This window comes from Acanthaster planci, linkage group LG02, assembly GCF_054643075.1.
Source record: "Acanthaster planci isolate LZ-2023a linkage group LG02, COTS_SCS, whole genome shotgun sequence".
Taxonomy (NCBI): domain Eukaryota; kingdom Metazoa; phylum Echinodermata; class Asteroidea; order Valvatida; family Acanthasteridae; genus Acanthaster; species Acanthaster planci.
Genome location: NC_141778.1, coordinates 22,407,694 through 22,430,270, shown reverse-complemented (window position 1 = coordinate 22,430,270; position 22,577 = coordinate 22,407,694). Strand labels below are relative to the sequence as shown.

The 22,577-nt window shown below is 41.1% G+C and overlaps 2 protein-coding genes across 16 annotated transcripts; one reads left to right on the top strand and one right to left on the bottom strand.

Annotated features, from left to right (window-relative positions):
- The first annotated feature begins 204 nt into the window (after positions 1-204).
- nudcd2 (NudC domain containing 2) lies at positions 205-5,297 on the top strand. Of its 13 annotated transcripts, none has more exons than XM_022229153.2 (5): positions 205-220; positions 925-1,232; positions 1,585-1,633; positions 1,885-2,036; positions 2,401-5,297. In XM_022229153.2, exons 2-5 carry the CDS (start codon positions 1,047-1,049, stop codon positions 2,473-2,475), a joined length of 462 nt encoding a protein of 153 aa, XP_022084845.2. In that variant the 5' UTR covers positions 205-220; positions 925-1,046; the 3' UTR covers positions 2,476-5,297. The 13 variants fall into 13 exon arrangements, 12 of the variants coding, with proteins under 12 accessions (XP_022084845.2, XP_022084846.2, XP_086989456.1 ...); XM_022229154.2 differs by having other exon boundaries at positions 220-273; XM_087133332.1 differs by lacking the exon at positions 205-220 and having other exon boundaries at positions 228-1,232; positions 3,076-3,142; positions 3,368-5,297.
- Positions 4,001-22,408, bottom strand: LOC110976125 (gem-associated protein 5-like). Of its 3 annotated transcripts, none has more exons than XM_022229146.2 (24): positions 22,020-22,408; positions 20,372-20,559; positions 19,553-20,008; positions 19,123-19,285; positions 18,501-18,713; positions 17,689-17,774; positions 17,188-17,267; positions 16,800-16,927; positions 16,441-16,514; positions 15,653-15,903; positions 14,948-15,093; positions 14,127-14,298; positions 13,260-13,745; positions 12,842-12,955; positions 12,369-12,548; positions 11,907-12,044; positions 11,374-11,521; positions 10,483-10,602; positions 9,960-10,170; positions 9,306-9,441; positions 8,975-9,159; positions 8,302-8,464; positions 6,580-7,778; positions 4,001-6,350 (listed from the first exon to the last, which is right to left on the bottom strand). In XM_022229146.2, exons 1-24 carry the CDS (start codon positions 22,317-22,319, stop codon positions 6,126-6,128), a joined length of 5,562 nt encoding a protein of 1,853 aa, XP_022084838.2. In that variant the 5' UTR covers positions 22,320-22,408; the 3' UTR covers positions 4,001-6,125. The 3 variants fall into 3 exon arrangements, with proteins under 3 accessions (XP_022084838.2, XP_022084839.2, XP_086989452.1); XM_022229147.2 differs by having other exon boundaries at positions 12,369-12,542; XM_087133326.1 differs by lacking the exons at positions 4,001-6,350; positions 6,580-7,778 and adding an exon at positions 7,796-8,127.
- Positions 22,409-22,577: the final 169 nt, after the last annotated feature.

The following is a 22,577-nucleotide window of genomic DNA, read 5'->3' as shown; positions in this document are numbered from 1 at the left end:
TCTAAAAAATTGTCAGATCTTAAATTTGTTATTTCGTTCAAAGCAAAATAAATCTTTAAAAATGTTTACTATTAAATTTTTGGCCACAATAGGTCATTTTGTTAACCAATCAGCTTTATACAGAAATACGCTGAAAAAAAAAGAGTTTGGACACTTGAGGGCGCATTGCAATTTGCCCGCGATATTGCCAAGCGCGCTCTCGCTCGCTGAATGCGTATGCGTACGTATTTGAGATGTACAGTGTACAACTAGAACTGTACATGTATGCACATAGTATGTACATGTACGTGCGTGCACTTTGTACCGTGGAACTTGGGAAAGTGTACATTCGTAATTTCGAACAAGCTGAAGCAGTTTGTTGATTGTTAAAATTTCAATTTTTTCGTGACTTGTTGATGCCATGTAGGTGATTCTGATGAACTTAGATTTAAGGTGCATCATGATTTCTTTGCTCTGCCAGTGGCAGTAAGCAAGAGGTTAGGTTGAGCTGAGGATCTTGAATACACTAGATAGCGCATTATTGAAACAGCGTAGGCCTAGTCAGTGGGAGCCACTGAAATCAAATTTACTGGGGCATTTGAGTTGTGTACACACTACATTTCAGTATTTCCAAAGAGGGCAGGGTGGCCACTTTGGGAGCACGCTTCAGAAAGAGTACCATATGCAAAAAACACTAATTTTCCATTAAAATGTTGTACAGGCATCAGAAAGTGATAATGTCTGAAAAAGTGAAATTTAGCATAGAAAAAACGGAAGCATTTACTTGTAGGCCTAAGAGAACAAATTTTTCTTTTTTCAGAAATTTCAAACCATCAGACACTAAGAATCAGCACAGCATAAGTAGAGCCTAATGGCCTAAAATTAGGCCAAATAGGATTGCTTGAAATCAGACAACACTGTATATTAACAATATATCTTTTTCAGTTTTACATGTAGATATTCAAAGAAAGTCTGCAGTGCTTTCCTGTTTTCAGCTAGAGCCTGGTAGAGGGCAGCACCACTTGAACAGAGCATTTTCCCCAGACTTCTGAAAATGGTGCATTACCATGGCACATTTTGATGAGAAGAGTGGAATTGTCCCTTGCCAGACCCCCTGGGGTCAGTGGTATCAGACCATGGAGGAGGTGTTTGTAGAGGTGAATGTGCAAGAGGGAACAAAGGGCAAGATGGTGACGGTGAACTTTGACCCCAAGCACCTGAGCTGCACGGTTAAGGGCAAAAATGTCTTTAAGGTGTGTTATGTACATGTCTTTAGTGCTCAGTGTTTTAGTAAAGGTTTCTGAGAATTTTTACTCAACCTTGTCAGAGTGAAAGGTATTTGGTGCGATGGTTTGCCTTCACGAGAACTCCCCCCTTCCCAAAACCCCTGATTTTCTCTGATTGTGAGATATACTCTTTCCTAATATTAAGTATAACCTCTGAACTTTCTACCGGTAACCTTAGCCCAATCAGAAAGCTCTTTGAAGGAGCCCTCTGTTTCTAATGGGCAGTACCATTGTGAGTGTGGTTGACTTCAAAGATGACAACGTTGTGCTGAAACTGATAACATTGTTGTGATCTTATTTTCAATTCCTTCCCCTTCAGGGTGAACTTTATGAAGCAGTAATATCTGATGAATGCACCTGGACACTTGGTAAGCCTAAAAACATAAGCTTTAATCTCAAAGGAACAGGAAACTTGGTCATTGTAAATGGAATGGGATTCCCCTTCAGAATAAAACTCTTTTTAGAACTACAGGGGCCAGAACCCGTTAAGAAGACCAATAATAAAGATTAAGGAAGTGCATGTAAATTTGTAGTTGCTGTGGTAATGAAACGTACAGGCCAAATTCTTTCACTAAATACATACAACTCTTGTTTTGAACTTTTTTTTCTAAATGTTAAGAAGACAACAAACTGGTCCAGATTGTCCTCACCAAGTCCAAGCGGTCAGCGGAGAACTGTTGGCGGAGCTTGTTGAAGGACCAGTACGTGGCTGACCCTTTCACCTACGACAAGATGGAAAAGAAACTCACCTTGCAAAGATTTCAGCATGAGGTATGGTTGGACTAAGATGTCATCAAATTCCCCCCTGCGCCTTCCCAACCCATCTCTCTTCTCCTCAGCCCTTCAAGTAAAAATTGTTTAAAAAAAAGAAAATTAAAAAGAACCGATGACCAAAGCTTTGGTGAATGCACTTTTTAAACATTTGGCCAGCACACAATTTTTTTATTTCATGTCCAAAATCTATCGTTCGTGATGATGCAGTTATTTTTAATGGCAAATGAGCCAAAGATACAATATTTTAACATCTGAATAAAAAAAGGTGTGGTCAGCACTTTGGAGAAAATTCAGGTGTTAAAGCTGAAAAAAAAAAAATATCACGCGTTTAATGTAAAAATACCATTTTTACTAATAACAGAACCCAGGCTTTGACTTCAGTGGGGCAGAGATTACAGGCAACTACTCCGGAGGAGGTCCAAACTTTGATCCCTGATCACGGCAACTTGGCTGTCTATGTGGTCGCTTGGCCAGAACTTTCTCCTTATGGGGCTCATCTATTCGCACAAAACACATTTCACTTAAAGCCGCATTTACATGCATATAGAGTTGAGTCATGAGGAGTTATTTGTTAGACATGCTGAGGCGTAACGATGTTGACATCTGAAAGTGTATAGTCCTGAGAGTGCTTTAATTCATAGAAAATCCATCCGTTAGGGACAGACGAAGATATTCGTGTACAGTAGTTGTGATTTTCATTTAGGTTATGTATATTTTGCCGAGTTAGTTTCTATTTCATGGGTAAGGGCAAAATGTAGTAAGTAGTAAAACAAGAGACTACTGAGGACTGTCCTCGGATGGATATTCAGGGGGAGAGGTCAGTATGTTTATCAGATAATCAAAATTTGAAACTCCAGAACAGAATCGGTTGGTACTCGGAATTTCTCTGTGGGTGCTAACTGAGAGCACTGAAGGTGCAAATTATTCCATTTGTTGACAAAATACCATGTAAGAAAAGAACAAGTATTGTTTGGTTTTAAGTCTACCTTGAAATTTAATTTTTTTTCCCTTTTTTTTTGTTGTTGTCCGTCTGTAGTTCGTTGACCAGTACTTATGACATCAATTCCTGGAGAGATCTCCAAGCTTCTGTCCATAAGCAACAGGTAAAGATTGTACTGACTTCTGTAGTCGATGTTGTGGGGGTAAGCGATTGGATGAGAACAGGGTACCAACCGATTCATATGTATGTAGTCGATGATAATTGGGTTATCAGTGTGATTAAGTTGAGTGAACAGAAACTTGATTGACGTAAGAAGTGAACCTGAAATTACTGGAAATGGTTTTCAGTGCTCCAATATCTTCTCTTTCTCAAACTAATTCTTACCCAGGCTGCGCGTAGTTGATGTAACCCTGCTGCTCTTACAGAGTTCCGAAGCGTGATGTCATTTTAAACCAGGAATTGCTGTGCACACGAATGGAGTACGCGTGTTGGTTTGCATGCTGGTTCTTGCACTGATGCCTTGCGCTGACGTATTCACTTAGGTACTCTGTACCACCAGGATTTAACTCCAAGATTGTAAATTGGAGTTGTTACAATGTTGGACTGACCCTTCGCCGAGTGTGCTGAATCTGAGACAATCCTAGCAGTGCCCTGACTCGTGTAGTGGCCGTTGATGAGCAAGTGCTCGTATGCAGTATGGATGTGTGGAAAGTTTCCTGTGAAGTGGTTTGTGGGCATCAAATTCCCTGGGGGAGGTCTGCTTTCTCCAAAATGCCCATGAAATTTTGGTTGAGAAAACTTGACACATCACCCACTACCGAGCCAGGGTCAGCAAGTATTGATTTTAATGCCAACAAATGTTGACTTTGTTTATCCAGTGTTATAAACAATAAAAAGCTTTATTTTTATCTCACCGATGTACATATGTGGTTTTCCTTTCCCCTTGTACTCTGAACAGTCTTAAAACCTCCAACATGGCTCAAGAGAGTGAGACGTAACTGACATGTACAAGCAAAAAATGTTACTTGAAGAAAACACTATACCCAAGCTGGCGCAAAGCATGTTTTATTTCCAATGACATGTGAATGAATAATGAACAGCTAAAAAAAGCAAAGTTGCAACAGGGAGAGGCAAACTGAATGTGAAATTGTAACATTCAAAAGGGGGATGTAATAACCATTAGAAAGTAGACAAAACAGGAAAAAACTATGTGTATAAAAAATCAACGGTGATTTCTCAATAAATGTGGACAACTCACTGCTTTCTCCCGATACCCTTTCCTGAGAGTATCCACCGAAAGTGTTTGTTTTTATGCAACAGAAAATCAAGCCTCAAAGTTACTCAGAATGCAATTAAACTTCAGCTGTGAAAGAACCTGAACTCATAACTCTGTAAAACCTTCCTGCACATGTGAATATGTGTGGATAGTGCAGGTCATTATCAGAAAAAATGCTACTAATGTGTTACTAATGCAAAATTAACCAGCATTAAATTTTAATAAAGGGTCTGACTTGTCTCTGTACTTCTGTAACCTTGATTTTTCTATTCTGAAGAATAACTTTTACTTACTGGTTTTTCTTTCAAAAACATATCAGATGTGAAGTTTCCAGAAACATTTTGTATAATTTTTATATCAAGCCTAGCCTTCTAGAAAGTATTAAGTATTTCACAGCTTTTGTTAACACCTTTTTTGTCATATTGGCACACTGTGCTCATATCCTTTCAGGCAGCCAGAAGTGTGTGATCTGAACTTACCCTAGAAACAATTACAAAAGGCTCAACCAATATTTACTCTAATTTTTGCTCTCCAATACAGCGATCATTCATGTGTCATTGTTGAAGTGTTCTGGATGATCTAGTAGAGCAACTTCCAAAGTTAAAATAAAAAATGGAGTTCAAAAATAAATACATTACCTTATGATTTGCTTCATAACGAGCCTTAAACTTCAGAAAGAAGTAATGGGGGGAAGAGGTTAACCCTAACAGTCCTCAGTCCTCCAACAGGTGAAGGATTGAGGACTGTTAGGGTTAATCATTTGGAGGACTTGTGGTCCACATCAGTAAGACCTTATGCGATGATTTTTAAAAAGTTGGCACGTAAGCCTTCTTTGAACCCTGGGTTTATTTCCCAGTGCTGGTGTAAATTTTCTTCTTGAGGCCCAAACATTAAATTCGCTTTTGAAACAATTAGAAATGGAGAATGAGTTTGATGGAAACCAAAGAGAACAGGCCCCGTTTTAAGGTATACTATTTTGTATGAAAGCCATATTCACTGTTGTTCATTTATAAAGAAGCCTTATGCTACATTCTGGATCATATTACTTTGTGTCCTGTGCAGTTCTTGAATGTGTTCCTGCTTGAAAAATACCAGTGGCCAAGAAGTGTCATATTCTTGTCACGGTGATTTGTGCAGTGTTTCCAAATGAAGTTTACCTTCCTTTTGGTCAATGCGCAAAAGCAGTTTCCATAAAAATTTGCGATTTAAGCCTGCACTAAGTAAGTCTGCTATGTAACTGAGAGACATATTTCTTTGTACTTTGACATGATTTTGTGAGCAGATTTTGTCCTCGGAAGGGTTTGAACTGCAAGATTCAAGCTCCCAGTCCCCCCCACACATTAATAACCGATACTAAGTGTTTGAGCTACAGCATTACAGTAGGTTATGGTCCCTTAAAGCCTCGGTTTCACATCGCAAATAAGTCACGGATGAAGCCTAAACAGTAAAGAAAACATTTTCACTTGGAAATACTTCCAACAACCTAATAATATTCAGTTGGGCTCAACTTCCCCGATCATCTGTGCATACACTGCATAAGCCTAAATGAGTTGGCAGTAGACTGATTAAATGGAAAACTAAAACGTATCCATGACAGGGTTATTCCCACAGTTCAACGCAAGACAGGCACTATACTTGCATACACTCTGCATATGTGTTATCGATACGGCAACTAGCCTTGTAGAACTTTATCAGGGAGCAGCCATCTTGTTTTTCTACTATTGAAAGTATTGTGACCAAACTGAAGCTGGAAGAAAAACTTATTTGGTTCCTTTTATAGGTATGTAAAGATGTACTACTTTTGTCATTTGGCATTCAGGAGCAACACAAAAAAGGCGGCATCACGATAAAGATCTATACTTCCGGCTCCTTACAAAGCACTGTTGGGTTGTTCTAAAACTAAATTTGCAAGATGCTTAATGAACAGTTTCCTTTGGAAGGTCAGCCAACTGTGCTCCAGTCCCCATGTGATGGCTTCCTTCTCAAGTGTCTTCAGCTCCTGCTGATCTGCTTTTGAGAGATTCCTCTTGAGGCGTGCGGCACGGCAGACATGTACCAGCACCATGGCAGACTCGACTGAGTCTGGGAATGGACACTGATATGCATATTCATCAAGGAAAAGGAGAATTAGATTAGAAAACTCACAGAAGTATGGCATTTGTTAACCTCTCTACAGTGCACCCAATGAAGTGGGCAAACACAGGCACTTGATCAGTTGAAGCAAGCAATTGCAAATGTACTGCACATCTGTGTCATAAAAATGTTTATCATCCATCCAATCAGTCCTGCCTACCAATAAAATAGTTATTGAATCACACAATTACCCTTTTGCCAAGTTGTTCCAATTCCTGCATGAGCCTGCTTTGCTCGTGGAGCAAGTCAGTATACGTCAATGCTGGATCAATATACCTGACATCTGCCATCACTGCCTCCCAGCTACTAGGTAGACAGACTTCCAAATATTTGTCTACCTCTGAATGAGTTTCTTTAGCAGCAGCGTTAGAGTTTGAATCAAACTGTTTTTCAGTGGCTATATCCACTTCAACTGGTGTCCCGTCGTCCTGGCGAGATGATGCAATGTTGGTACCCACCTCAAGGGGGTTTAGAGACTCTGGTAAGCATGAGTTTACTAATCTGCCAGTGCTCTCAGAAACAATTTGGCTTAAAGCACACACATCTGGAGATGTGGCACGTTCCTTCAGCTCAAAAGCACCACCATCTTTGACAGTCGGGACGGCTGATTCATTCTCTCTGGAGGCATAAAAGCCACAATCAACAGCCTCATGGTCTGGTCTGTCAGGAGCCCTATCTTTGTCAATAGAGCCCTCCTGGTCATGGTCAACAGGGACCTGTTCCTGCCCTTTTGTGGCATGCTGGGTCACCAATTTCTCCACCGCCTTCTGGATGCATCTTATGCTGCCCTTCAGGCTTCTCACTTTTGCGTGAGGCTCCGACAACAAAGCCTTGGAGATAGTCTCTAGTTTTGGAACCAGCCTTTCTTCGAACTGGCTGCGAGTCGCATCATGCCCTTGGTTGACATCTTTTGACATGTTGGAACATGAAGGAGCAGTGACAATGCTGGCACTGGCTGCATATGACTCCACACTTTGGTTTGTACAATCAGTCAATGTCGTAAAAAGATCATGCTGGTCAAATGTGATTTGTGCTTGCGTCTCACTGACACTCCCAGTGAAGTCTGCAATAGGTTGGCCAGGATTTTCCACCAATTCTGAAGCTCTTTCAGTCGCCATCACTCGTGACACTGTGCCACTTGTACCCTCCAAGTGTGATTCTGTTGCTTCTGTTCTTCTTGCAATTATGTTGGCAGTGTCGCTGTTTGTCTCTATTCCTCTTTGAGTATCTCGTGGCACACCAGCTTTACTCACCAGCAGTTCAGGATTCTTGGAGGGTGTTGTCTCACAGCCAACCTCCCACCACAGGGAGTACAGAACAGTGAAGAGGTAGTATGCATACAGACTCGTGACAGCGGCACTGTTGTGTAGTTTCATGATGGAATAAATGCCTATGCAATCACAAAGGTACCCAACAGGGAAAACTTCAGAATAAGGTTAACATCCATTTTATTTTCCTTTCTTATTATACAATCAATATGTAATTATCTACAGTAAAGCTACCCAAAAATACCTTGGTGAATTGCTCTCATGGCTTGTCCAATAAGATACAGAAGTCTTGTGAGAAAACAGTTATTTTTAAGTCTAAATAGAAGTAATGTTTAAGGTTTCAAATGCCAGAGGGAAGAATAGTAAATGGGCCTGACGTTTGCTTGTCTCCACAGCCCTTACAGCGGAGATGGGTTAATTTCTCCAGGCTGCAGGATGTAGTTCCTTGTAGCCTCACTGGAAGGACTTCATCTAAATAATAACAAGGGTCAACACTCTCATATCTGCAAGGCATGTTTAATGTACATGCATAGATACAGGGCAGCAAGTAACTACCGCACTTCCTTCACAAAAAGTTTTGTCAAAAAAGATTGGTGTATCCCAACACTAACGGGCAGTTGGGACAAGCAAAGGCCCGATCTTTACCTTCAGGTAGAACAAGAGATAGCACTCCTCTAGCCATGTCCACATCCCCTGCATCATGACACATGACCACGGCCTGCAACCAATGAGGGACCGTCTCAGACTCCCCTGCCATCAAGAGTGACAGCTGACCCAGGGTAAGCTCAAATGCCAACTCGATAAGAAGCTGCGTATGAAATTCACAGTAGTTTTAAATACCAGTAGTAACTGTTCAAAGGGAATGCTGGGTTTCACGATAGTGTGCCTCCAAGACTTTGCAATGCACTGGCCAATCATAATGCACGAAATCTGTCAACCCAATACGCGTTAGAAACAGTCGACAGATTTCGGGTATTGTGATTGGAAAACGCATTGCAAACTCTTGGAGGCGCACTATTATGAATGGCCCATATTTGCCTACTTATCACTTTATCAGTTATGAAAACGGAACAGGTATTACATGTGTATCACAATAAATCTTCATACATGCAAAAAGCTATTTTGATGTGATAATGCATACGTCACTAAACAGCCAAGATGTGCTAAAACGATTTTTTAAAATATAGCTGCCTGTGGGCTAGTTTCAAACTCAGTTGACAGCTAAAACATACACGGTTACTCACTGCACATAATGACAGTTACAATGTCCGGCCCCCTTTTCTTTCTCACAGTAATGATGTTTAGAGTTTTTTGATACCTGCTTTGTTGGCAAATGTTGAGTATTCTGTTGTCGGATGCTGACAACTTCATCATATAGACGTTGGACAAGGTCTTTATCTGTTTGGTCCATGTGGCATTGTAGGAACCAATGCTGCACAGCAGCAAGAAGGGGTGTAGCTCCTTCAAAAAGAGGAACAGTCCATCCCGACAAGTCATCCATGTCTAAAATCAAATTAAGCACATATGCCAAGAAACTTAAAAATCCTACAATCTTTTTTCTAATCTTCTGACCTTCTTTAAAAGCACCATTCGCGTTTGCCACGTGTTATCCACTCTCCATGCTCTTGAACTGTTGAGCCTTTACTCACTGTTTGTCTCATCTCGGAACATCCCCTGAATCCAGGGATTGGTCTTTGGTTCCTCAAACAGATCCCGTAGTATGAGCTTTTGATGTGTTAGTGTTGTGACGATGACTTCGTGCAGAGCCGCAATTAAGCTCCCTGCCTGGGAAGAGCAGTACCAAATAACTACAGCTTGAGATAACCTCGTTAACAGGTATTATTGTGTACACAAGACCGACGAAAGGAATTTATGGTTGATCAATTGCAAACCCACCTCTCAAGAAAATTCATATGTGACGTTTACTAACATGTTCAAAGACATGACAAGCCTGACCAGCCCAAACATCAGAGTACGTAGTACCAAAGTGAAAACATCATGTGCATGATTATGTGTGTAAAAGGCATTAGTGAGAGAACCAGCATGTCAACCAACATGAGTACATTCCTCCATTCGTTTGCACTATACTTCCTGGTTCAACATGACATCACACTTAGGTACTTTATGCCACTAAGACTTTTTAACAATGACAGTAATCTATAAAATCATGGATCACGGTCAAATTCTTCTCATTCCAACTCTACCAAATCCAACTGTTACACAAACTCAAACCTATTTGGTTAACATAAACTGAGCATACTTAAATATACAGAACCTTAAATGCAAAGAAATAGGTCACTTACTAAAACACTTTTATGATTGGCTAACACCGTTTGTGCTTCTAGCCAATCACCAGCCATGAGACACTCATGCAAGTATCTGACCATCAAACCGATAGTCAGGTCACCTAGGTGAGTGATACAAGCCACACGCAAAGCGGCAGAGAGAGACAGGATGTCACTCTTTCTGGCGAGCAACATCACTGCATCAGTAGGTTGGTTGATTGTCAGGTAACTTCAAAGGGAAACAGATGGACATAAAGACAATCAAAAGTCAAACAATGTAATGTGCTGCGCTACGTAGAAGGGATTTTATTCTCAAGACAAAAACTTGATAGATACCAATGCTGAAAATGACTAAGTATTGCAGGCAACAAGTGTCTAACACTGCTGTAAGTCAAAATGTTCGTTGACAAGTCTATCACTGTGGTTTTCCTTGGTCTCTTCATGTTAGGATATCGGTCAGTTTACACTGATGCAGGTTTATAACTATGATTGCACTGCTCAACGTCAGTTCTCTATATTCTGATGTTGGCCTGGCTCTTACCACTTTGCAGCTTGGCCGTAGCTGCCCTCAGCATCCAGGTGACTTGCCCAGGCTCTGTATACCTCAGTGAAAGCAGGATCAAATGGGGAAAGCCTCACAGACGCTAATGCCACAGCTTCTCTGTAAAAATCATTATGACATCCAACAGACTCACGATTTCAAATTCAAAGCTTTAGACACTGTTATAAAACATGATTAAGTGTTGTGGTTTGTGAGTGCTTATTTGCCTTCCTATAGACAGCCTGTCCTTGGCTGGCCGACTTGTGCTATAAAGTCATTATTGAACTTTGATGGCCAAATCTGGCCCAGATGATTATCAGCAGTATAGGTTTTAGCAGTCATAATCTGACATTGTTGGAGTTATTTCTAGGCCCTAGATTTCTGTGGCAATTGAAATATACATGTGATGATGTAGCACTCCAATCATTCATTTAACCAAAGAGAGACCAATTATTGACAGCCCTGCTTGATCCGTACATTGCCTTGATCTTAACTGTCTATAAAGTGCCAAGTGCAATCCAAGTGCAGGATTGAGGAAGGTAGACCTCAGTCACTGTTTCCTTATCACAAGGCTTGATGTTCCTTGAAAATGTGTGAACACAGAATGCATCACTGGTTTCCTGCAAAGGAACGGTTTTGGAGGATGCAAGAGGACTCTACACAGCTCAGGAGCCCAGGAGAGACAGGGTTAATGCCCACCCAGAGCTGTACATATGTAGAGTAATGTCAACTTCAGACTTGAACCAAACTGGCTGTTCATTATATGCGCAGTGCAGCAAGCAGCTATTGTGCGTTAATTCTTCATGTGCCCTGATGCATAAACTACCATTTCAGCGTCAACAATTGAGACGCTCATGTTGCAACTCTCTCTAGGGATAGCTCTGTGCCTACCTAAAGAGTTTGTTATCTAGCAGCACTGCTATAGCTTTATGTATCTTGTGGCAGGCGAGGTAGTAGGTAGCAGCCTGACTGTAGTCCTCACATCTCTCCAGTTGCTGGGCATAGGCCTCAACTGTCTCCAGCCAAACATCATAACCACCTTGAACATGTACATCAAAAGGAAAATAGTATGTATGTAACAGGCAAAGCATTTAATAACCGCGGTCAACATTCAGTTTGACGTCAAGTGTTTTGGTATGCTGTATGAAGGTACAGGTCAATCTAACTCTGAGTGGTCATCAACAAGACAAGCTTTCCAGGAATGTGTGCTCGTGCAAAATGAGTTAACTAGATTTCCTTGAAAAAATGACAAAAACAACAACATAACCACAAACACGTTGTTGTTTTGCAATTTACAGATGGGTTGTTCTGAACTGTAATAGGTTTGCTATGGGTATGTGTGTAGACAGTCAGTCCAATCAGTGCCAATCCTTTTCCTCATCGCTTTATTTCAAACTAATGCCATGTTTTGGTTTTTCTTTTACCTAACGGTGCCATGGCAACAAGAAAACTGTTGAGCTGATTGCATTCTCTTGCATGAGCTAGGGTGCCAGCTAAATTCCCCTTCCACATGTCCAGACACTGTCTTTGGTCTCGGTTACCAGCTTCACTGTGGTAAATACCTTGAAAAGAAATTTGGAAAAGGTAAAAGTAATCAGTACAGATGGGTACACTTTAATCGGTCTGTGGGTTTGCTATCGACAACTTACCAAAGTGAAACTAAATCACAGTTGAAGTGGTACTTAATCTAACTCTGGCATTTTTGTACAATCATCACAGTTATGTAAGGGAAATCACAAATTAAGCATGCCTGTTGACTTTGCTTTTCCCAGATTATGTTCAAAAGCGCAATGGAACAATTTGTGAAAACAAAAACAAAAGCGGCAGGCAGCTTAGTTCTGAGAACAGGGTTCACAGGTCAGAGCAAGCCTCTCTGAAGTACCAACCTTCCTCTCTGAACATTGCAAATGCTGCCCTCCTATCAGCAAACAGGCCAAGATGGACGGCATCTCCCACACCCGGATGGAGTCTAGCAGATGATACAGCCTCGCTGGGATCTGTTGAGTGTACCTGTTCTCCCACTGCTGGATGGGCTGTAGTAAACGGTCTCCCTGCATCATCTGTACCTACAGCAAAATTAAAATTCCAACAGACCTATTTAATGCCACGCTTTATTTCCATGTGCCTTTTATGTGGCTGTGACGTGGAACACCATTCATCAGGCCCCGACAAGAAAACGCACGTGTAAAAAAAAGGATGCCATTATCATTAAGGTCTATTCACATGAAATGAAATGCTAATGAAATAAGAAACGGAATAGACATGGCTGTGTAGTATTACGTGTGCCCAAATGAGTAAAAATTTAGCACATTATGGTAATGAGGACAAATTTTTCTTTCTTATAGCCGTTAGTTCTTACCGTATTTATGGTGTGCCAGTGTAACACAGTCCTCTAGATGATACAGCTTGCCTCTGTTGTCCTGACTCCGACTCAGAGGAAAGAGGGATTTGTGTTTCTTCTTCCGACGACCATCTGCATATTATGTAAAACACCATTTGAATGGTCAAATGTCATCTTCAAGCAAGCATATTCCAACAAAACTCTGAACTGATGATACATACTGTTTTAAACAGAAAAAAGGTACTTGTTTGTGAGAATATTTTCAGATTGACCCAATACATTGAAATATAGAGTCTCACAGAATCTCCTTGGGTTTGGCGTTAAAAGGATTGATGTTTCCTCTCTCTCTCTAAAACAGACAGCTGAAAGGAAACTGCCTTTGTGTACCTGAGCTTGACAGCATTAAACCTTAACAATAACATTGCATTGAATTTACCTTTCTTATATGTGACATCTGAGCCCTCTGTGGTCTGGGCTACAGATTCCACACCCACTTCTGTATCTCCTCCCCTTCCTTTTTCTCCAGCTTCATCAACCTCTCCAGGTTTCAGCTCTGTAACTTCTTTCTCTTCAATAAATGTAGGCTCACTGCTCATCACATTCTCAGTCTGCTGACGCCTTGCCTCTGCTTCTGAGGCCTCGGTCAAAGTCAGTTTCTGCATCTCAAGTCTCTTTTCCTCGAGAAGTCGCTGCAGATCTGACACATCAACTGGTGGGTCCAGAAGGGATCCATCAGGGGGAAGTCCCTCGGGGATGGGTGGAGCATCCTTAGTTGATGTTGGTTCTGGGGTGCAGGAACCCGGAGATGAGCTGCCCACGCTGCACGTGTCTTTGGCTGATTTTGCTTTCTTTTTGCTCTTACCAGATGAAGCTGATTTACTCTTCCCACTGCGTTGCATAAATGCTGCTGTGTTTCTTTTGTCTGTAAAAATAACATTCAAAACCATAATTACTATCCCCCACCCAAAAAACCAGAAAGAAAATGTAGGTACCTCTCAGACAACCATTCATCGTTGGTAGATTTCTTCTGAAGTTAACATGAGTTGTGTGTACCTGAGACACATCTGGCCAGAGTGCTTCTAATGTGTGTTTGAGATACTTTGTGAGGTCAAATGCTGTCTGGAAAAGTAGTTGATTTTTTTTAGAAATTTTTAAGGCATACAATCAACATACATAATTTTGAAAGATTTAAACAATGCCCAAAAGACAAAACAGCTCATTCAGAACTGATGATGAATCCAATTGTAAACATTCATCATTGGCAAGAAAGAAACACTCGTCATAAAAAAAATGGAGCACTTACGGGCAGGTGGTCTGGTATGCTGTACTTGGGACACTCTCCATTTCAACAGACAAAAGTCCTCACCACCCGAGAAGATGACATCGGGATCTAGGATACTCCAGGAGACTGAGAAAAGACGGCCAAGATGGCCGCGGAAATTGGCAATAGGCTCTCCTTTCAGTGTGTCCCACACCTTATTGGGAGATTAAATAAGAAAAAATATGAAAGGCGGATTCCGCTGAAAAGTTGCAGAGTTTTGCAAAGAGAATCAATTTATTACATGTTTCAAAATGTTTGTGTTACGAGCACTCACTCAGGGAAAGTTGATATATGAACTAGCTTGCGATAACCTTATCTGAAGCCGAAATTACACTTCTGTGTTATTCAGAGCAAAGCAGAACAATAAACTTTTTCTACAGTAAACATCCATTCAAATGATCCGATTGCCTTTATAGTGATGCCACAAAGTAGAGGTTCATTATTAATTGCTGCAGTGAGGTCAGGTTATTTTCAGAAATGAAATAAACCTGGCAACTGCATGTACATATTAAGAGAAAACAACTTGGAATTGTGCATCCATGTTGACATTTCCACACGAAATCTTTCGTGCAATCTTCCCTATGGTGTAGAAATACCAAGTCTCTTTAATTCATGGTGAAATGTGAGGTCATTTATGCTTTGTCTCCATGTTATAGAGTACCGAAGTGAATACACAGCAGGTACAATAATGGATATAAAGGGCATTAGGGCAAGAACCAACATGCACGGGTACTCTATTCGTTTGCACTATACTTCCTGGTTCAAAATGACGTCACACTTCAGCACTCCATGCACGCACTGACCTGAGCTGTACCATCGTAAGAAGCAGACACAAGGCGCCCATCACCATGTGGACTCCATGATAATGCTGTGATTCTTAGGGTATGGCCATTCAGAGTGCGGAATGATCCAGTCACAGGCGTTTTCAGTTGGACTGGTTCAATTTCTCCTAAAACAGCAAAGCCAAGAAAATGACCATGCTGTTATTTTCCAAATCAAAATTAAGTTCATATGTGCAATTCATAATAGTGCGCCTGCAAGAGTTTACAACACGTTGGCCAATCACAACGCCCGAAATCTCTCGACCCTTTCCAAACACGCACTGGGTCGACAGATTCAAGCACTGTGACTGGTCAATGTGTTCCACCTATATTGGAATGAATTTATGTAAGCCATTTGCTGTGCACATCAATGATACAGGAATTTCTTCAAGAACACAGCGTATTCCAGTGACTCCTAATCTCCGGACAAATTCATCAGCATAAAAACTGACGGAATGTCACTAACTGTCACTAACCTCAAACAACCCTCAACAAGTCTTAATGCAGACGAAAGGCTTTTTCTAAAATATTGGGTAGTGCCTGGCCAAATCCAAATCTTGTGTCTACGGGACAGGTCTACATGTAGGTTTCCTCACTATGCAAACAGGTGGGCAACATGCTGACAGTACAAATAGCCATAGCTCTGGGTGCCCATTTCAGACATGGCCTGTTGTTTTCCGCCTTTACCTAGCACAGATATCAGATCATGAACCTGGACTTGTGGCTCATTGGAGCCAGAAGCCAGCCACCACCTCTTCCCTGATTGGCCAGTGCCACTCGAACCATCTTCCAATATGCCTGCGGATTGGCTAGGAACCTGTACGCTGGCTTCTGACTGGCTGTGGGTTGGGTACCACTCCAGGCAGTTGATGAGCTTGTGGTGGACTCGGATGGTGCACAGCAGCAACAGACTTGGGCAGGCCACGATCTCAATAGACCTGAAATATGGACGCAGAGATACACATATTCATATCCTGTTTGTCTCTTAGCCTAATTTGATGATGTGCCAAAAAAAAAGACGAAAAATAAAAACCTAACAAAGCCCAAACAGCTCAAGCACAATACTACAGTATCTTAACCTGAACAATTCTCAATCCTTTGACAGATGAAGGATTGTGAGTCTAAACCCTTAAAACACCTTGGCTGCTAAATGTTCCACACATCTTCTTTGGAAACTATGAACAATGATACATATTTTTCTTTATCATTCGTCCAGGTCATTATTTAATAAGACTATCAACATTGTCTACATGGCATTCAGTTAGTGGCATAATCTCAAGCAGTAACTATGTAGAGGACCATCAAACTTGAAGCTGTTCTAGCATGTTTCAAAAAAATCAAAAATCAAAAGAATCAAAACCGCGCTCAGCCATGCGCTATCTGTTGTGGCCTTTTTATCTCTCAGCAATAAACAGACCAACATGCAATAGAATTGTCAAATGAGGTTATAAAGTGTACTTGTGTATAATACGCACCCATCCTCATTTCCTATGGCAACTGCTCTTCCATCATCTCTCCAAGACACGTCAGTACGTAAGGGAAGCATGTACTACACCAAGAAATGGAAAAAATGATTCAAACCCATTATGATGAAAGTTCTGTTAAAACCCACAAAGAAACAGATCTAACGATGAACAAGAAATATTCCTTGTAGTACTTCTTTTAGTCTAAAACTGAAAGTATTTCAGGGACTTTTCATCTGGGACATTGTTATAAATAGCATTAATTTTTCTTCTGACAAAAGTACCAACCTGAACAAGGCCTACATTGTGTGTATATATATGCTGTTCATGAATTGTATATGTACTGTTCAAATAATGAAGCAATGACATACCGAAATTTGATTGGCTGAGCGAATGAGGCTGTTGAAGTTTGTGGCATCCTCCCCGAGTTTGGTTGGGTCATGTTGATATATCATGCCATCACCACCACAGCTGTACAGGCAATAGCCGGATACTCCCTCTGGAATAAAAACGAGTATCCAGACATAAACAGGACTGCTTTGTAAAGTCATTCAACAAATATGACACTCAAATATGACACAAACTTGTATGCCAGTAACTACATTTAGTATAGAATGAACATGAGAAGAGGTAAACTGTCTAACCATATTTGAATTTATATGCACAATATACCAAACTGATCAATTTATTTTTATCAGCGTGTTTACTACCGATGATGATATAAGCATTCAAAAGTTACACTAAACAGATCTTGTATACCTTTGGCTAGACAGTGTGGACCCCAGCTCAGGGAGTAAACTGTCTTCTTGTGGAACGTGCTTGACAGAGCAGGCCCTTTACTGGAATTCAAACAAAAAGTGGGGGTAAGTGACAACACAAAAGATTCTTGATTACACTGCATTTAAAAGGGGTGCCATGCTTGACAAGACCTATTTCCTACAGGTGTCTTCCATTTCCCATTTCTAAACTAAAGCAGTCTGCTCAAAGCAAAAGAAGGGATAACAATGTCAAGTCTGCTGACTGCAAACAACTTCAGAACAAAACTGAGAGGACTGAAATTCTGCATATCGTGGCAGCATCATCACAGTGGATAGGGATAATAGGAACCACAATGCCATTGCCTTGGAGAAAGAAATGTTGGTTCATCACAGTGGCATGAAGTACTGAGTGAGTGTCCATGAAACAGCCATCAGGCATAATTTACGTAGTGCAGTCAAAACCAACTGTGAAAAAAACAGTTAACAAGTGCTACCGGCCTACCCCTGCGTGAAGGTACTGTAGATGCCTACGCGGCCATCATCAGTTCCGTATGCCAGACAATTATCTCTCTCTGGGTGCCAAGACAGCTACAGGGGGGACAACACAGATACAGAATTTTCACATGCCCTCAAATGATTATCCATCTAAGGTTTTGACAGGGTTTTAGCAACTTGACTTTTCAGCTACATCTCATTCGCGATACCTCATCAAAGGCACGCATACATGCAGCCGCGACAGTCAAAGAAGCCATACACTATCCAAGAATTGATTCTATCCAGGCAAGTAGCCATTTGGAACTGTGTAACCCTACCCTACATGTAGCATACCATGGGACGAGAATGTTGTGTTCTTGACTGTCTGAAAAATCACATTTTAAGCATTTAGGCAAAGTTTCTGTTGCATCCCACACTCATTAATATAATTCAAGGACAGGTTAAAGCGCAGACCTCATTTATAAAGCTTCAGGTGGTCATTAATTCCATCAACAATTGCAGTCCCGTGCCCTAGATATGTCTACCGCACCTGTAGATCTAACATCCAGGATTCCCAATGCAATGCAGATAAGTACTCAGAGGACATGCTATCACCAGATCTCCTATGTAGATTTTAAATGGCGCTGAAGTAGTTGAAAGTTATCTTGAGTTTAAAGGCCAGTGGTGTGAATTCGCTAGTGTTGAATGGAATGTTGAATGCAAATTTCACTGCCAGTGCTTATGTGAAGTCAGTTTTAGGATGGAGTTTACCTCTGCATCAAGTCTGAACCTGTCCTAAGGCTAAACCATGTAACGTTTCAGACGGACATTCAAACCTACCGCTGTGACCTTTGATTTGATTCCCTGCCACAGGATGCTGATAGTCTTCCCCCTCCCTGGGGACGAAGAGTTCCACACCCTGATCATGTTGTCCCCCACTCCCAGTGCCAGGCAACCTGGATCTACAGAACAAGCTGACAGAGTGTAGACGAATCCCCCTAGGGTGGGGATTAACCAAACCATCTTGAGTGTCTTTCTGTTCCAGCATATGATCTGAAAAACAAACACGTCAAAACTTGCGTAAAATGTTTTAAAAAACTGATTTAGTTCAAATTTTGAGAGGTGCAATACCACTCAAGTTTGATCATGAACCATGGTTATGTTAACACAAGTTAAATAGAAAATCACTGAATGCACTGAAGTTGACAATGGCAGGGCTATTACAGGCAACCTTAGGTTGATCATATTGTTTGCCTTGCAAATCTAACTTAAAGCAAAGCACCAGTACCATAATATTTTGAGGTAACATTTGACTGGTACTCACATATCCACCACCAGTTGACTGGTTAGCGGTCAAACCTGATCAACACCTGATAAACTGAATGATACAAACAATACAATGATCATGTTGTTTGTGTGGTGTTTACCACTTGCAAGTTATGCAGATAAACCACTGCCTTACCTGTCTGTCCATCGATGTGGTGATGAACATATCAGGACAGTGTGGAATGCTTGATATGTTGAATATGATCCTATTGTGAGATGCAGTATTATGATTGTCCATGCCAATGTATTCCCACTTCTGCTTTCCAGGTTTGCACAAGTCCCACAAAATAAGATCTCCTCTGGAAGCAAAAGAAAATCAGGGATCTATCACATGTATCAGTGACTCAATATTTCTCCTTGAAGCCTCTTTAAACTAAAGCATTCAAGAAGTAGAGAAATGTGACAGTGTAAATATCAGACGATGCAAACTGGTAAAGACCATGGCAAAAAAGCACACCAATACCAACTAATAATGTCATACACGTACATGCATTCCAACCCAGACCAAACAAACATTTATTGCGGACATTTTTGCAATGTGCACATTTTTTTCAATTGTTGCTCACCCGTAAGAACTTGAAAGAAATTCCCTGGGCTTGTCAGATGGCCAGCACAGACCCACCCACACCTTTGCCTTTCCTCCGTCATCGCTCCGATCCCTTGTGCGGTGCACGCCTCCCCGTGGGGGCAGGGCCAGGGTCAGCACTGCCTTCCCCTGGGTGGTGTTCCAGACTTTGAGGGTGCGATCCCGGCTCCCCGAGACAAGCAGGCAACCTCGCTCTCTCAGTGTCGATGGAAAGGCTGATGCAGTCGCCATGGGAAAATCATCAGGAGGCGAGCCAGTAGGGACAACTTGGCATTCGGCTTTGTCTCCGTCTTGTTTGGGTTTGCGAAGAGGGATGTCCTCCCCAAGTCCTGGGGACCAGCAGACAGAGTGGACCTCCTCATCATGACCTCTCAATCTCTGAAGTATTTGCCCTTTGCCGCTGATGTCCACGATCAGCACCAGACCTGTTTTGTAGCTGTTTGTGGGGCCATAACCATGAAAACTAAACGTAGTATGACTTTCAGTTTTGCAATAAGATTGAAAAAAATGATGACCCTTTAAACTTGGCGACTGTTTTGGTCATAATATCGATGACACCTGATGGACAAGTATCTTGCCAAATCACAAGACTTTCCCAGGCCCCCCCAAAAAAATCAAGCAAAAGAAACAAGAAGTTGAACTTCAGCAGCTCATCAGGCATTCCTCCATCCCCCTGTGCTGTTACGTATAAGCAACACTTCTCCAATCAAAAATGTAAGTCGAAACAAATTAAAGACAAAGTGGAAGACTGTTTTCAAAAGAATCAGGATTATCGTCAAACACATTCAACAAACCTTACCCAATGGCAACAAATTCCCCATTGTGTGGGCAGCTCGCAAGACAGTAGATGTGCCGTTTTTCAGGGGTGAATTCCTTACCCCCGCCACTGGCATGATTCCACCAGACGAGGGTGCCCTTCTCATCTCCTGAAATGACTTGACTGTTTGGCACTGTTGAGGCACACCACTGGACTGCTGTCACTTTATTCTGTCAGAAATCACAATGAGATTGACAAACCAAGCAGTAAGAATATAACTAATTCTGCACTAGAATCCCACCCAAGCAAGTTTGTAATTTTGGGGGAACTCTCTGACCACACTGAGAATGCAGTGTGAATACGGCAAAGCTTAGTATAAACAATGAAAGCCCCTTTTTTCTGTTATGTGGCAAGGAACATTCCAAACCATGTAATCAACATGTATCAGCGGCAGAATCTTTTCTTGGTATTTTTCAGTCTGCACTAAACCTTAACCATTGCGGACCATTTTGGTCCAACCTTCAGTGTTGTACATGTAAGTCTGTATAATTTCAAATGAACGAAAAGGTTGCATTCTGAGATGAAAGGGGTTCCTGCACATTACATGAATTTCTTTTTGGCTCAGTTTTCTCCAAAACCTTTGATTTGCAATAATGTTATCCCTGGTGTTGGGGGATACTTTGAGGGAACAGGCAACCCCCCTCTGACAAAAAATAAGAAAGTTAAAGCAAAAAAGAGACATGAGCTGGGGCCATAATTGTGTCTTGTACAGGCAATAGGAATATACAGAATGGAAACAAAAATTCTTTAAGGTTTTAAACAGCATGATAGAAATAGCAAAAAAAGAAAAGATTAACCTAAGTATTTAAAATCTTTACAAAAATAAATAAAGAAATAAATATTATGGCTTTATAATTCCCTTAAAATCCTCGTCTATTGGAAATCAAAGAACAAGTCAGCTGGGAAGAGCTGACGACAGACTCTAAGCCAAACAGAAAGCGATATTCAGGTCACATGACTAACAATTAACATACGGCTTCTTTTTCCCAACACATCTATACACTTTGGAAAAATCCATTAAATTTAAGCAGAAGCAAAACGACAGTTTCATTGCCATAATTGCAGTGAAATTCATTCCAAAAATTGTAACAAGTAGGCATAAAACTGAGATCGAACACATCCTGCAGGCCAAAAAAAACAATGTGCAGATCGATAAAATCATGTCAAATTTCACAAATGACTAAAAAATAATAAAACTATCAAACAATCACAGAAAAGAAAATGTGTAAAGTCATCTTTAAAAAAATCATCAAAGGTTTTGACAAGTTTTCTGATGCGATACTTGACCCGGATGAGAGGAGTCAATTTCAACTGGTTTTTCGGAAATATTTCCTGGAAAAAATAAAATGGCCAACTTGTAACTACATCATCAAAACCTCATGTATTTCATGTAAATACTAGAAAAGTCATAGAATAGGGGGTTCTATGTAATTTCAGTTATTTTTAGACATGGGGAAATACCAACACAGCCGCACTCAAGCACTAAAATCGAACCAGCAAAAAAAACAAAAATGAGGCTGTGTACATAATCGATAGTGCTGTCCAAAGACGTTCACCAATAAACATGGGCCTATACTAGGCCTAGTAGTAGTAATTATTTTGATAGTGATGTCAGACATGTCAGACCTACCTCGTTATGATACCGATGGTCATTTAAAACAGCCTTATTTCGTGTATCCCATACTTTTACACAACCATCGTCGCCCGCTGTAGCACAGAGGTGTCTGTCGTGGGTCTCTCTGCCAAATTTTACCGCTGTCACCCGCTCCGAATGCCCCGTTAAGCATCCCGCGTAACTCGGCGAGTTGTTTCGAACATCGAGCAGAAAGATCGAATTTCTTGTGGCATATGCAAACAATCCATCATAACTACAGTCACAAGCCTGACTGCAGTACCAATTTGGTGACGGAGGGAGAAGGTCCTCTATCATTTTCAGGCCTTGGGTGGATGATTAAACTTGCGAAAGTGTGGCACACGTTTCGAAACGATGGAGGCTGCCATCTTGAAAAAGCTATAGACAGACCTCCTCCAACTGCATTTTGTGGAGTATACGTGTTAGAGTACAGGTACTCGTCTTAATTAACGGGTATCACAATGTTTACAAAACCAAGGAGTTTTAAAGGGCGTCGTTGATGAAAGTTGATCGTAAATATATGTTATACATTACGTTGGAGATAATTCTATATGT